The sequence below is a fragment of the Mobula birostris genome, chromosome 9, assembly GCF_030028105.1.
Source record: "Mobula birostris isolate sMobBir1 chromosome 9, sMobBir1.hap1, whole genome shotgun sequence".
In the NCBI taxonomy this organism is placed as follows: domain Eukaryota; kingdom Metazoa; phylum Chordata; class Chondrichthyes; order Myliobatiformes; family Myliobatidae; genus Mobula; species Mobula birostris.
Genome location: NC_092378.1, coordinates 148,269,269 through 148,284,342, shown reverse-complemented (window position 1 = coordinate 148,284,342; position 15,074 = coordinate 148,269,269). Strand labels below are relative to the sequence as shown.

At 38.5% G+C, this 15,074-nt stretch overlaps 1 protein-coding gene across 5 annotated transcripts in view; it reads left to right on the top strand.

Moving 5' to 3' along the window:
• The window catches only part of get4 (guided entry of tail-anchored proteins factor 4), a 44,272-nt gene extending 34,570 nt beyond the window's left edge, over nucleotides 1-9,702 (top strand). Inside the window, exons 8-10 of one of the 5 annotated variants that reach the window (XR_011887316.1) lie at nucleotides 4,671-4,743; nucleotides 7,136-7,341; nucleotides 8,506-8,593. Coding sequence is in view for 4 of the 5 variants with exons in the window: in XM_072269099.1 (XP_072125200.1) it covers nucleotides 4,671-4,743; nucleotides 8,506-8,597 (165 nt within the window). In the remaining variant the exon portion in view is untranslated. Of the gene's footprint in view, nucleotides 1-171; nucleotides 282-3,539; nucleotides 3,607-4,670; nucleotides 4,748-7,135; nucleotides 7,342-8,505 lie in introns of those variants that run through there. The other 4 variants (XM_072269099.1, XM_072269100.1, XM_072269102.1 and 1 more) reach the window with 4 other exon arrangements.
• Nucleotides 9,703-15,074: the final 5,372 nt, after the last annotated feature.

Sequence of the window (15,074 nt, the reverse complement as noted above, 5' to 3'; positions counted from 1 at the left end):
ATGACATGTGAGCGAACAAGACATCAAGATGAAACATTAACATGTACAATATCATTTTTATGTCCCCTTACAAATTACTTTTCACCTCACTGTAATTTAATAAACTTGGATTCAGTAATAATAAAGGCATTTCCAGTATATTGATTTGATACTTCCACTTCTCTTACTCAGGTCATTGATATAAACCCATTTCTGGAAGTATTCTAGGCTTGTTTTCATTGCACTATAGAAGTGTGAAAGATGACTTTACTGCCATATCAAGCGCCATGATTAGGTAGGTATTAGGAGGATTGACTGGAAAGTTTATAACCTGAGATTGTAAACTCGGAATCAGAGTTAACTTCACTGACATGTTTTGAAATTTGTTGTTTTGCAGCAGCTGTACAGTGTAATACCTAAAAAATTACTATAAATTACACAGGTAAATATATTTTAAAAACTAAATTAACTAAGTAGTACTAAAAGAGAGCTAAAATAGTGAGGTAGTGTTCACGGATTGGTTCATTGTCTCTTCAGAAATCTGATGCCAGAGGGGAAGAAGCTGCACCTAAAACATTGAGTGTGTGTCTTTAGGCTCCTGTACCTTTTCCTTGATGGTAGTAATAAGAGAGCATGTCTTAGGGTCATTGGGGTCCTTAATGATGGATGCCGCTTTTTTGAGGCATCCATTTATTCACAGGTTTTTCACAAGAAGGATTGTACCCACTACTGCACCACACCCATCATCACCACTACTTTATCATTTCCTGTCAGTCACTTTATGTACAGACACTCATCTACCAAGTGTTATTTTATGTACGTATAATCAGTCTATGCATGTAAGCTATGTTATGTAGTGTTTTTTAAATCACTGTGTTCTTTATATTTGTGTGTTTTTTACATGCAGTTATCAGTTCTGGAGGAAGAATTAATTCATTCTCCTTTACAATTGTGTACTGGAAATTGCATTAAACCATCACGAATCTTGAATAAACCTTTGTTCTCTGTACCAAAGGACTGTGATGTTCAGTAAGGAACTTCATTTAAGACAGGGATTGAAGATAGTGGAGTTGATATAGAAGGCCACCCGTGATCTAATTGAATAGGAAAACTGACTCAAAGGGTAGAGTGGCCCACATCAGGTCCAGTTTTATATATTCATGTGATTGTGTGTTGTTTGGACTGATGATCTTGTCTCCTTCTCAGGACTCCTTCCTTCACAAATGGAAATTTGCCTCCTGCTGCATGCCTGAAGAGAAAATCAGGCATGAAGTCTTCCTCCTTAATGTAATGCAGGCATAGCAGTGTATAATATCCTTTCATTTTTTTCCTAGCCCTTCAGCACTTTATGTGATGCAACTGCTGTTTCAGAATAAGAACATGAGAATTTTAAGTGTTGGCAGCAGTTATTTGTTGATCAGAAAGATATCTGCCTTTTCATAATATTGTCTCGGTCTGCTCCATCCTGAATCTTTAGAAGTTTGGAACTTCCAAGCAAATGTAGCACACCGGGAGTTGATGAGGTGGACACTTGATGTAGTTTGAATGGCCTTCCTTCAACGAGGCCTTCGCCAAAATCCAAAAAGAGCCATTGAAATCCTAGGGAACTGAGTAATTTGCATCGAAATGGGCTTTGTTTTAGGAAGCACCAAGTGACCGGTTTGGAAGCCTGTGCTAAGGTGTTCATGCTACAATCTTAGTATTTTCTATTTATGAACTGTCTGGATGTAAATGTATAGCTTATGATCAGTTAAGTCTGCAGATAGTGTTGAGAGTGAGGAGAATAGTCTTTGGCTGCAGTATGATATTGATCAACTGGTAAGATGGGTAGAGGCATGACTGATGGAATTTAATCCTGTAAGATGAGAGGTGATACTCTTTGGGAGAGCTAATATACAATATTAAGAACCCTAGGAATTACTAAGAAACAGAAGGCCCTTGGTGCATAGGTCTATGAAAGCAGCAGAATATGTATGGTTAAGAAGCTGTACATACCTTGTTAGTCAGCATACAGGCAATAACAGCAAGAGGTTAGTGGTACAGCTATGTAGAACCTTAGACCACAGCTGGAGTACTATGCTTAGTTCAGTGGTCACACTATAGATAGGATGAGTTTCAGCTACAAGGAGAGAAAATGACTGGGCTGGAGGCTTTCTGGATTTTGGTAAGCTATTGTAGAAAATTATAAGTCTCATAGTAGTGGTTTAAGTGACCTGAAACACCATGTCAGAGAAGGCTATGGGCTGAGTGCCAGAAAATATGATTATTGTAGATGGGTACTTGATGGTCATCACAGATTCAATGGGTCAAAGAGCCGATTTTCCTGTTTCTTATCGTGGAGAAAATTTGCATGCATTATGAATCATCTCAAATACAAGCTGCTTTTACTTAATTTTAAATTCCCTACTGTCACTCTGGCTCCAGGCACCACCTCTCCCAGAATATCTTGAGATATGAATGATGTGTGAAGCATAAATGGACAATGGCTCTCCTTACCTTTGGCATGAGCTTGTCTGATTCTGGAATAAAGTGAGAGAAAAGAGGTTTTCATGGGGTCTGTGGCCCTCCCTCACATTGTCCTAAATCTTTCGGAAGAAAAAGAGCTATTGAACTAAACCTGCTTTTGCCATAGGTGAAATCTGAGCTGCACCATTTCCATTTGGCATTAGGCAGTAAAGTGGTTACATTTCAATGTCTGTTATCCCTTGCATTTTGTAATACTTTGGATGTAATAGCTGTGGTGCAGCACTTAGTGCAGCTGTTTCACAATTCCAGGTTTGATCCAACCTTGGATGTTGTCTGTGTGGAGTTTGCATGTTTTCATCATGCCTGCCTAAGTCTCCTCTGGGTAATCTGGTTTGCTTCCACTTTCCAAAAACATGCTGGTAGGCTAACGCAAGTTAATGGCAAAAAGTCACAGGAGAGTTGATGTGTGTTTGAGGGCACGTCAAAATGAGGGGAGATGAATAGGGCTGATTTTTTGGAATTACTCCTTGGGATCCAGTATTGATTTAACGGACTGACTACCCTTATGTTTTATAGGATGGAAAAAGAGATTTGGATTCATTCCAGCTCGTTGTGCTTGTTTTAGGCTAACAGTCCTCTTGACTAAATACCACCTTTAGCGTATTTCTACTCTTCCCTCAATCATTTTGCAAGTTCCACCTTGTGCATTTGTGCTTGTAGATGTGAGAAAGGAGTGTGGAGAGGCCATTTCTTGCTTTGCAGTAAGTTGTTGTGGAATACGGCAATTGAAGAAATAGTGGTAGCAGATTTAGGCATATCCATCCTCTCTGTCAAAGGAAATATTGCAGGGCACTGGGGAAAGGCAAGAGTTTGATTGAGTATCTCTTGGCTTTTTCAAAGATCCAGCTGAAACAAGATGGTCTGCATGACCTCTTAAACTTTGTACGCAGTTGATTGCTCTTATTTCTTGTTGCAAGCTATGTGAATTCCTATAGGTGGTAAACATGAAAATGGGGCCACAATAGAAATGGGGGAGAAACTTGAAGAGGATTAGGAAGCCCTTATTTCCTCTCTTTCCCCTTCACACATTTCAGGCTGCAACAGGAAGCAAATGCCCATTTGCGTTTGGAGGAGTCACTCCATTTGAATGAGGATATTAAGGTAGGTCAGCTTTAATACAACTTGCGCATAGTCGTGCACATTTTCTGCTTTAACAATACATGAGAATTTTCAGCATAAACAGAAATTTTGAGTCATATTATTTTAATGGTCATGAGTGGTTGTGGAAACCTGTTGGCAAGGTTTTCTGTGATTTTAGGTAATGAAATCATTATAAATCACGTAACAAGGAATTTCCTTAAAAAATACTAACTGAGAGTTAAGGCCACTGATGAATTTTGCTGAGCTTTTTTATATTTGTTTACAGCAATTGGAAAAGGTATTAAAATTTTTCTTTTAAGCCATTTTTTCATACTCAGCCCTTTTCTCATAATGAATTACGGTTTTGTGAACTTTGATAAATTGAGAGATACAGTAGTTGATTCTGGTAATGTAAGATTAAGCAGTGGGAATAATCAAAAACTAATGATGCATCTAACAAGTTAGCCATGAAGCCTTTTTCGGTTTTCTTTTTTTTAAAAGAAGAGTTTGACTGAATATCTCTTTGCTCCTTCAAAGATCCAGCTCAAACAAGATGGAATCTGAAATCAGTTGATTACACTGCATCTTTCAGTTAAATGGAATTGCTGACAGTGTTTGTGAAACTACAGGAAAAACACTTCTGCTTTCAAACATAATTTAGCTCATTGCCAAATAACAGCAAAGAGAGGGAAAAGTAAATTGGGAAAAGTTGTAAAACTGTAATTAAAAGTATTATTGAGCTACTATATGGATGTACAGAGGATCCAATATGATTGTGTATTAAACTCTCATAACGTGAAGCATTTTCCATATACCCCCATGAGAAAACTTTGTAGAATCAATCAAAATTATGTTTTAAAAAGTTACGAGTTATTTAAAAACAATTAAGCTATAACCATCTGAATAATAATTCAGTTTAAATTTGTGAAATCATTTTCTTTGAATTACTGAGGCACACTATTTCAGACTATGCTGCAACTGTCAGTATCTGCATATTTACTGATTTACAACAAATGCTCCTTGTCTTCCTTCATCTAAGTAGATTAAGCTTTCAGATTTTGATTTTTTGCTATTTTTAATTCCAGTATCTAGACCGAATAGGTCAGATTTTCTTTGGAGTTGCACCAAGACAGACTTCCTCATATGGAGGATTATTAGGTAAGCCAGTTATGGAGTTATTTACATTATAAAGTAAGCGATTAATTTCCTTAAGTGCTACATAATCCTCTTGTATCTAACATAAATGTGGCATCTTCTATTCAGCTAGTTAATGTGATGTAGATAGAGCATCTAAAGCAGGGGTTCAAGTCATGTTTGCAGAGCTGTCGTTAATTATACCTAAAATCAGCAGCCTGTTGCAATTAAAACAAAAGGTATACTTTTATTTATGATCATTGCACTCATCAAGGCTCTCGGGCTTTACTGTCAGTTTGCATGACAAGTAAACACTATCGAGGTCAAGCATTGTCAGGGTTAGATGCAGCATGATTCGATCTGTCCTAATGAAGGGTCTTGGCCCAAAAAGTCGACTCGTTATTCATTTCCATTGATACTGCCTGAGTTGCTGAGTTCTTCCAGCATTTTGAATTTCCAGCATCTGCAGAATCTCTTATGTTCATGATCTGATTTCCGTCCTCTTTCCCCAACAGATTGTTTCAATCCTCCTGCGTGTTGCATGAGTGAAATCCAGAGCAAGGGAGTACAATGTTAAAATCAGAGTCACAGCACTAGTGCATTTGCTGAATCAATTAAATATTTCAAGACCAGGTTAAATTGGATTTTGTTTGGTAATGTTGTCCCAGGATCTGAAGCAGGCCGTGGAAGTGAAACAGTTAACAGTTTGTGTCATTTTGACCATTCATCAGATCTTGTTCGATTTTAGACTTTTGTGGAAGTGAGGATTATAGAGAGATCAGAGCAGCAAATAGATCAGTGATGGCCTCATTGAAAAGCAAGTAATTGACGCACCCTGTTTCTAGTGCCTTCATGTTGATAGTCGCAAGGCTGGCACACGTTCCCAAGATGGCACCTGCAAATATTTTGTTGGCATGTGGCATGCAGTATGCAGTGCCACCCCTCAATTGTTTAAACCCGCCCATAAGTAAAAGGTATATAATCATTATATTCACTGCCAAATGAAGCAACGAATGATTTTTTGATAACCAGAGAGCAGTGAGTTGTTTTCCCAGGAAATGTCTCACTCTGGCAGGACGTCATTAGATGGTTGTGTGAACATGTGACATTGGATGATATGTTTTGAAATCCTGGTGCACAGCTCTGTATTTGGATTGTAAATGGTTACAATAACAATACTATTTTTTAATATTTTTGCCTTTTTAACAGATTAATATTGATAGTTTTGAACATTTTCTAAAATGCTTCATTCATTTCAATTTGTCCCTGTTACACTTCTATTAATAATAAAACAATGAATGCATAAAATAAGCAAACAACTTTTCCTTAAAGTCCATAATTGTTACTAATCATTAATCAATCTCTGCTCAGAATTAACATGGCACGCAAGAGAATTTTTGAAAAGCTTATCCCGATTTTGGGCACACGTACCCTAAAATGTTCACCACCTCTGGTATGGCGTATAGGTAGCTGAGTTTTGGAGGAACTGGCGTTTTCAGGAGTGTAGCGGCTAGGAGATGGGTAAGCGTTACAATGAAATATTTGGTCTGGCGATAAGGGGCCAAAAGCAGTGGAAGATGAAAGTGAGCAGTCTAGGCGGAGATGTGGTCTGATCTAATTACAGCTTTGGCGAAGATGGAGGTGTTAGCCTTTGTATTTCTATGCTTAATCAGAGGAAATGTTTACAATTATATCTTGGGTAACCTTTGTGAAGAGCTGAGGCTCTGATCTCAGAATTATCACTTGAAGGATGCAGTATTTGGGAGGGAGGAGATAGAATACTACCAAAGACATTTTACTCTGTTTTCCTAGCCTGAATATCTTGTATTTATGACATTGATGGTAGCGGTGTGAAGCAGGTCAGGATTGTGTAGGTAATAGTTAGTGAATGCTTACCACATTGCACTGAGGTAACAAATCAACAATAGTTAAATTTTAATTATTACCCATTCTGATTCATTCCACATGCTTATTTGATCAGTAATTATACTACTCAAAGGAAGTCTGTGTTCATTAACTTTAAAAACATGCACGTTGAAGCAAATCAGCAAGATTAGTTGGGCTGACCAAGTTCCTAGAAAGTCCAGTGAATGCGTTGCACAACATGAACCTCATAGTACATGCATGTCAAACAGGGGTGATGTGAAGCCAGCTCTTCTGGCTCTGTTTAGTATTTTGGTGCTTGAATTTTAGCAAATGATCCCAATTCTGTTCCATTACAAAATATGAATTACTTTACACCAATAAATTAGGAATATCTTCACAATGTGTTAAGAATTTAACTATTGTGAAAGTATCTTAGAGCCAAAACCTATTTAACCAGTGAAAAGTGTGAACATTAACAGTAATATTTTTAATGTGATTTTATTTCTTTGTCTTCTGCATAAAATAACCCACTGCAGTTTGTACATTGCAGAAACAGTTTCTTGTGAATCTGACCAATGAAGTAGACCTTCATTTGATCAGGGTCAACCATGCAAGCCAGTACACAAGCCACGGCAGTACGATGTGGAGAGCAAGTTGTTGGCCATGCAGCAGGCTCCCCCTCTCCACACAGCTGATGAATCCAAAGGAATGGCAGAGACTGATATACGAGGGTGATTGATAAGTTCGTGGCCTAAGGTAGAAGGAGTCAATTTTAGAAAACCTAGCACATTTATTTTTCAACCTAGTCCCCTCCTACACGTACACACTTAGTCCAGTGGTCGTGGAGCATACGGATCCCTTCTTTGTAGAAGTGGTCCACAGCAGGGGTGATTGATAAGTTCGTGGCCAAGGTGGAAGATGAGTTAAACAACTCTCGTTACATGCATGTCAAATGTTACATGGTTGTCAAAGGCTATTTGAAATGCACGTCATTGGGAGCATTTACTAGGTAGTAGGAGCTTATCCCCACTATTCCCTCTTAAATTAGTTCCTAGTTATTTAGTAAGACTACAATTTGAATATAAGATGCAGTTTTGAAAACTGAGCACTTTGTGATTGTATAAGGATAGATGTCAAATACAGAATTACTTCTGATGGGTGCACAAGGTTGATGGAGGCAAAAACAATTCTTTAAAATGTTGAAAGCTGTGCATAAACATAGAATTCCAACGTATTTGGTTATTTTGCTGACTATCTCAAAGATATAGTATCTGTGAAATAATCTGTGGTTAGTAAGCTGCTTAGTTACTTCCTTGGGATGTATAAAAAAACACACAGATCAAAATCAGTTTCAGTTGAAGCATTGTATGAACGCTGGTGCAGACTGAGCAAGTAATGTGTCATTAATTATGACAAGGTGCGTAGGCCTGGTATAGTTTTACCTCACTCTTTCTTTGACAGTCAGAAGCTAATGTTGTGAAATATCTTGCTAGAAAATACATGTATTTGGGCAGCATTTAAGGATACCCTTTCTTTTCTGTTTGTAGTTAGCATTCTGAGGAAGAGTATATGTGCATTGAAACATGCATTTTGAATGGTGATATATGTACTTTGATAATAAATTTACTTTGAATCTTTAATTGGAGCAGAGCTGGGCATTATGACAGTCCTCTGGTGATCACAGCAAATTTACAGACACAGATCTCATTTTGAATTTGACTAGGAATTTATACATTAAAAAGTCAAATGTAAAATGCAGTCAGATGCATGATTTTTGATTTAAAGTGAAACTTAGATTTTGAAAGCATTTAGAGAGTTTTAACATTTATTGAAAGAAATTGGTTGTTATCATAAATTCTAAAAAATGATGGATGTTTGCTGTATTAAATCCTGTGACTATAATAGTTATTTCTTTTCCAGGAAACCTTTTGAACAGCTTGATGGGTACAGGAGAGGATGATGAGGTTGATGGAGAAGGACCAGAAGATGTCAATCCTATTGATCTTGACTAAGAAGACAATTAACTTTGATATAAAGATCTAAAGACAATATTCCAGTGAGGTGTTTAAAGAACAACCTGCGTGTACCAGAAATAAAACTGCTATACTGTGGGACGTTTTACATGATTGTTTCGGTGAGCATCAGCAGAGAGTGCTCTTTCCCTTTTTATGAAGGAAATGCAAATGATGTTTCCTATTTGTCTATATTGGAAATGCTGTATTATTTATGTTCAGTAGACAGTTCATGGTTTAAAGAACGGTTCCATTGGCTGTGTGTTCACTGATGTAATAAGTTTTGTCTTTCTAGATTATTTTACATTAAGTTTCAAATACTTTGCAGCTTTGTACTGGGATGTTGATGTCAATGGCACTACACCTGATCGTGTCAGCTGCGTCAAACAAGATGGTCGCTCTTGTTTGAACATTGAGGCATCTCAAATTGATAAAACTAATTCTTGTTTTATGAGGCAGAATAGTTTTCGATAGGAACAAAAGTACAGCTGTAAGGATCAGCAGCACTTTTACACAAGTGGTGAACCAGTTGCTCACAGATCACAAAGGATCATGCACAAAGGTGGTCTTAACTACTTCTGAACCAATAAATCAGATTAAAGCAGATTGTCGCTACCCCTTATTTTATTTGAAATGGTAAATGTTGTGCTAGGAATTGTATCCAGGCGCTCTGAGAATATTGTAAATACTGTGTCAGGGCTGAATCTGCATGTTGAAGATTTGCATGCTAGAAAGATACAATGATTTTTAAGCATCAAATTTCAGGTGCTAAAACTTGTTGAAAGATGTGTATAATGTTGCCATAATCAGGAACTGGAGTTTGTCACACGGCAAAGTACCAAGCTCTGATGAAATTGGATGGAGTTGGTTACATGAATTTTAGAGTAAATGTAATTTATGCTTTGCAGACCTGATAATCATATATAATTGTCTTCTACACCAAATGCTGTCTGTAATACTTAACCTTTGAACGTTTCATAGGCCCAGTTTGGAGATAGCGTACAAAACGACTTTCTCTATTTAAGTGATATTTCTGTTGGTAAATTGGAATGTTGTCTTTTTTAAAAAAATTTCTGTATTTATCATTAAAGGAAAATAATTAGTTCCTTTGGTACAAAGTCCAGAACTTCTCCAAGCAATGAAACACTTTTAGTATGAAAAGTGCTTTAGTACTTTTAGTACTTCCTCACTCAGTTAAGTTTTCGGAATACTGATGTGCAGAACACTAAGCGTACCTTGGTACATTGTATGTGGAATCAGTAATATTTCTAAAAACACTATTGTATTCCATTTGTCAGATGGTAAATTTAAAATAATTTGTTTCAAAGGATGTGTGATGCATTTGTTAAATTGTTAGAGTGGTGCAGAATTAACATGCAAAAATAATTTTGCACTGTTTCATTACCACTTGCCCTTTGCTAGCACAGTTGTGAAACTTGGTTGTAATGCAGAGATGCAGCAAAGGACACTCATTTGTACATGGCACCTCAGAATGAAGTCGTATATTCAGCAAAATTTTTCAACTCAACATTCTGATTTTGCTTTGTACTTTCCCCCCCAGTTGTTATTGATCCGGATTTTATTACAGATCTATTTTGACTTTGTTTAAATGAAAAAATAGTAGCTTGGCAGTTTAGAACTGATCGGTATTTTTAAACAAGATCACAATTGCTATGTTGTAGAATAGAGAATCAACAACAGCAAGTAAGCATGTCTGGACAAAGTAAGTAATCATAAACTCCTATAATTACTACCTGTTATGACACTAATCTCCATAGATAGAATATTTTTATTGCATGTACAAAATGTATTTAATTCTGGCACAATTTCCAGACTTATTGCATGAAATGGCAAAGACATATCAGCAAATATTTGCACAATAAGGTCCCACAATGTGCTGATTGCTAGATGTATTTAAGATAAGTATATCAACAGGGCTTAGATTGCCAGAAAATCTATAAGGCTGTCTCTATACGAGTATACCTTACAGAAGAACAAAGAAAGCCCTTCCAACTCTGCACCTTTGGTTATGCACAAACCGTTTGTCTAGATTTTTTGTGTTCTTGTTGCTGGGTTGGACTTGAACCCACGAGCAGCTGAACCAGACTGTTGATAGTAAATAAATGACAGTAGCAGGATGCTAAACAACAGCAAATACAATTTGCAAATGGTAATCACAAACATAAGTGTTCCTCATCTGAAGAAAATACTTTTTTTACTTGACTGATTTTTAAAGAAAGGGGATAAGTGAGTTCCTGTGCAGTTCATTTATTTCCATGGAATGAGATGATACCTGACCTCCTGAGCATTTTGTATTCTTTTAGTTTTCCTGCCACTGAGGTAGTGTTGCTGATGTATTAGGATAAATGATGATCATTGGCTTATAACAAATCACAGGACTGTGCCTGCACTGCCCATGTCATGTGCTAGTAATTTTACTTTGCCTTATTTGTACAAAGAGGAAACAGCTTGCAGAGTGGTATGCAAATATCTGTGATAGCTCAGCATCAGTCAGCTATTTAGGCAATTTGATTTAGATTTATTTGAGGAAGGCAAGAAGATCAATCCAGAAAAGGATAAGTATCTTCAGGGCTGTTAATCATGCCAATAGTGACTACAATTTATAGTGTGACCGACAATCAGCAGATACAATTTACAGCAAAAAGAATTGTAGGTGTCTTAAATAATCTGTAAAAATCCCCTTTCCATTTTAACAGTGGAATAGTCAAAGTGATAGTTCACTATTACTTGACTTTATTCTTTTGAATAGCATCTTAGCTTTCAACGTTCTTATTTTTTTGTGATCTATTTTCTTCTCACACATTCTTCAGCTCCCTCAGTTCTAAAACAGCCCATCTATATTAAGCAGAATTTATAGTGCCCAGCAAGTGGTACAGTGAGTTAGCTTGACTTACTACGTTTGAATGAAGGTTATGTTAAAATGTACTGTTGTAAGAATTATTAGAAAAGAATAAAAATGACCTTGGGCAAGGTAAGTATCTGGTAAGTTTCTTTTTATTCCTTTGTTAGTACATAGTTAGAGCAGTGGGGATGGCTCCAGGGGCTGTGTTGTTTTCTTTGTGTGAGATGGGGCAATTCTGGGAGGCCTCCAGCCTCCCGGGTAGCCATTATCTGCACCTGGTGCACTGAGCTGCAGCTCGATGCCCTTCAGCTCATATGTGAAACTGAGGAAGTGATTGCAGCTTAATGTGAAAAAGACTAAGGAGCTGGTGGTAGACCTGAGGAGAGCTAAGGTACCAGTGACCCCTGTTTCCATCCAGGGGGTCAGTGTGGACATGGTGGAGGATAACAAATACCTGGGGATACGAATTGACAATAAACTGGACTGGTCAAAGAACACTGAGGCTGTCTACAAGGGTCAGAGCCATCTCTAATTCCTGAGGAGACTGAGGTCCTTTAACATCTGCCAGACGATGCTGAGGATGTTCTATGAGTCTGTGGTGGCCAGTGCTATCATGTTTGCTGTTGTGTGCTGGGACAGCAGGCTGAGCGTAGCAGGCTGAGCGTAGCAGACACCAACAGAATCAACAAACTCATTCGTAAGGCCAGTGATGTGGGGATGGAACTGGACTCTCTGACGGTGTCTGAAAACAGGATGCTGCCCAAGTTGCATGCCATCTTGGACAATGTCTCCCATCCATTACATAAATGTACTGGTTGGGCACAGGAGTACATTCAGCCAGAGACTCATTCCACCGAGATGCAGCACAGAGCGTCATAGGAAGTCATTCCTGCCTGTGGCTATCAAACTTCACAACTCCTCCCTTGGAGGGTCAGACACCCTGAGCCAACAGGCTGGTCCTGGACTAATTTCCTGGCATAATTTACATATTACTATTTAATTATTTATGGTGCAACTGTAACAAAAACCAATTTCCCCTGGGATCAATAAAGTATGACTATGACTATGACTAGGAGCTACAGGGAGGTAGTCACTCCTAAGTTGCAGAAGCCGGATACCTGGGTAGCTGTTGGGAGAAGGAAAGGAAATGGCACACCAGTGAAGGGTATCCTTATGGCCATTACCCTGAATAATAAGTATACTGTTTTGGATACTGTTGGTGGAGGGGGTGGCAACAACCTACCAGGACGGAGCTGTAGCGACTAGGTCTCTGGCACTGAGTCTGGTGCTGTGGTTCAGAAAGGAAGAGGAGACTGCACAAGTGATAGGGCATTCCATAGAGGAGTATACATGAGATTTTGTGGATGTGATTGTCTCCCAAGTGCCAGGGACGTCTCAGATTGGGTGCATGGCATTCTAAAGAGGGAGGGAGGCTGAGCCACCAGAAGTCTTAGTTACATATTGGCACCAATGACCTAAGTAGGAAAAGGGAAGATGTCCTGAAGCGAGCATTTAGGGAGCTAGGTAGAAAGATCAAAAGCAGGATCTCCAGGGTAGCAATCAGTCTCTGGATTGTTGCCTTTGGCACACATTTGTGAAGGTAAGAGTAGTATGATTAGGCATATGAATGTATGGTGGAGGAACTGGTACAGAGGGCAGGGTTTCAGATTTCTGGATCCTTATGATCTCTTCTGAGGGGAGGTATGACTTGTACAAAAGGGATGGGTTACACCAGAACTGGACAGGTTTGCTAGAACTATTGGAGGCGGTTTAAATTAATTTGGGAGGGGCGTATGAACCGAGGTGACAGGGAAGTTGGTATACAAGCAGTTACAGTGTGTAGTGAGACTGCCAGGTAGAACAGGCAAAATTACAGTCAGTCAGATGAATTGCACTGTAAAAGAGTGACAAAATCAAAAAAGGTGATGGATTGAGAACTGAAGGTGTTGTACAGAATAAGGTAGATCTTGTAGCACAGTTAGAAATTGGTTGGTATGATGTGGGCATAATAGACTCGTGGTTGAAAGAAGATTATGGTTGGGAGCCTTAACATCCAAGGATGTACATTGTATCAAAGGATAGGCAGAGGACATGCGTGGCTCTGTGCTAAAAAATGAAATCAAATCCTTAGAGGTAACATGGGATCAAAAGATGTAGGATCGTGGGTGGAGTTAAGGAAATACATGTGTATAGTCCCTGATTGGAGTTATATACAAACTTATGAACAGGCGCCAGGATGTGGGCTACAAATTATAACGGGAGATAGGAAATGCATTTCAAAAGGGCAGTATTACAATAGTCACGGGATTTCAATATGCAGGTAGACTGGGAGAATCAGATTGGTGCTGATTTTGGATTACAAGAAAAAAATTATTGAATACCTACTATGTATTTAGCTTTTTAGAGCAGCTTGTTGTTGAGCCCACCAGGGGATCAGCAATTCTGGGTTGGGTGTGTACTGAACCAGATTTGATTGGGAAGCTTAAGGTAATGAAACCCGTAAGGAGGCAATTATCATAAAATATGATAGAATTCATCCTGCAATTAGGGAGAAGCTAAAGTCAATAAAGTATTATAGTGGAATAGAGTGGTACTAGCATGTATGGCAACAGAGCAGTAACGGCTGGAGTTTCTGAAAGCAATTTGGCAAGATGATACAACCGAGGCTGACAAGGTAAGTCAAAGGCAGCATATAAACGAGAGAGGGCATGTAATAGAGCAAAAAGTAAATGGGAAGTTGATGGGGAAACTTGAAAACCAACAGAAGGCAACTTAAAAACCATAAGGAGGGAAAAGATGAAATATGATGGTAATCTAGCCAGTAATATCAGAGGATACTTAAAATGTTTTCAGGTATATAAGGAGTATAAGAAGCAACAGTTGATGTAAGACCAGAGGCAAATGATGCTGGAGAGGTAGTAATAGACAAGGAAATGGTGGACAAACTAAGTACTTTGCATCAGTCTTCACTGTGGAAGACACTAGCAATATGCCTGATTCGAAGAATGTAAGGGGGCTGAAGTGAGTGCTGTTGCTATTACTAGGGAGATGGTGTTTGGGAAGCTGAGAGGCTTGAAGGTAGATGTCATCTGGACCAGATGGACTACACCCCAAGGTTCTGAAAGGTAGCTGAAGAGATTGTGGCGACATTAGTAAGGATTATTCAAGAATTACTAGATTCTGGCATGGTTCTGAGGACTAGGAAAGTGTAAATGTCACTCCACTCTTTAAGAAGGGAGGGAGGCAGAAAAATGGAAATTATGGGCCAGTTAGTCTGACCTCAGTAGTTGGGAAGGTGTTGCAGTTGATTATTAAGAATGAGGTTTTGGGGAACTTGGAAGTACATAGTAAAATGGCCAAAATCTGAATAAATTAACAAGCAGGATAGACAAAGGTGAATCAATAGATGTCCACTTAGATTTTCAGAAGGCCTTTGACAAAGTGCTGCGCATGAAGCTGCTTAGGAAGACAAGAGCCCATTCTATTACAGGAACGTTGCTATCAGGGATAGAGCACAGGTTGATTGGGAAAAAAAGTAGGAACAAAGGGAGCCTTCTCTGATTGGCTGGCAATGACTAGTGTTCCATTGGGGGTCGGTGTTTGGACCACTGTTT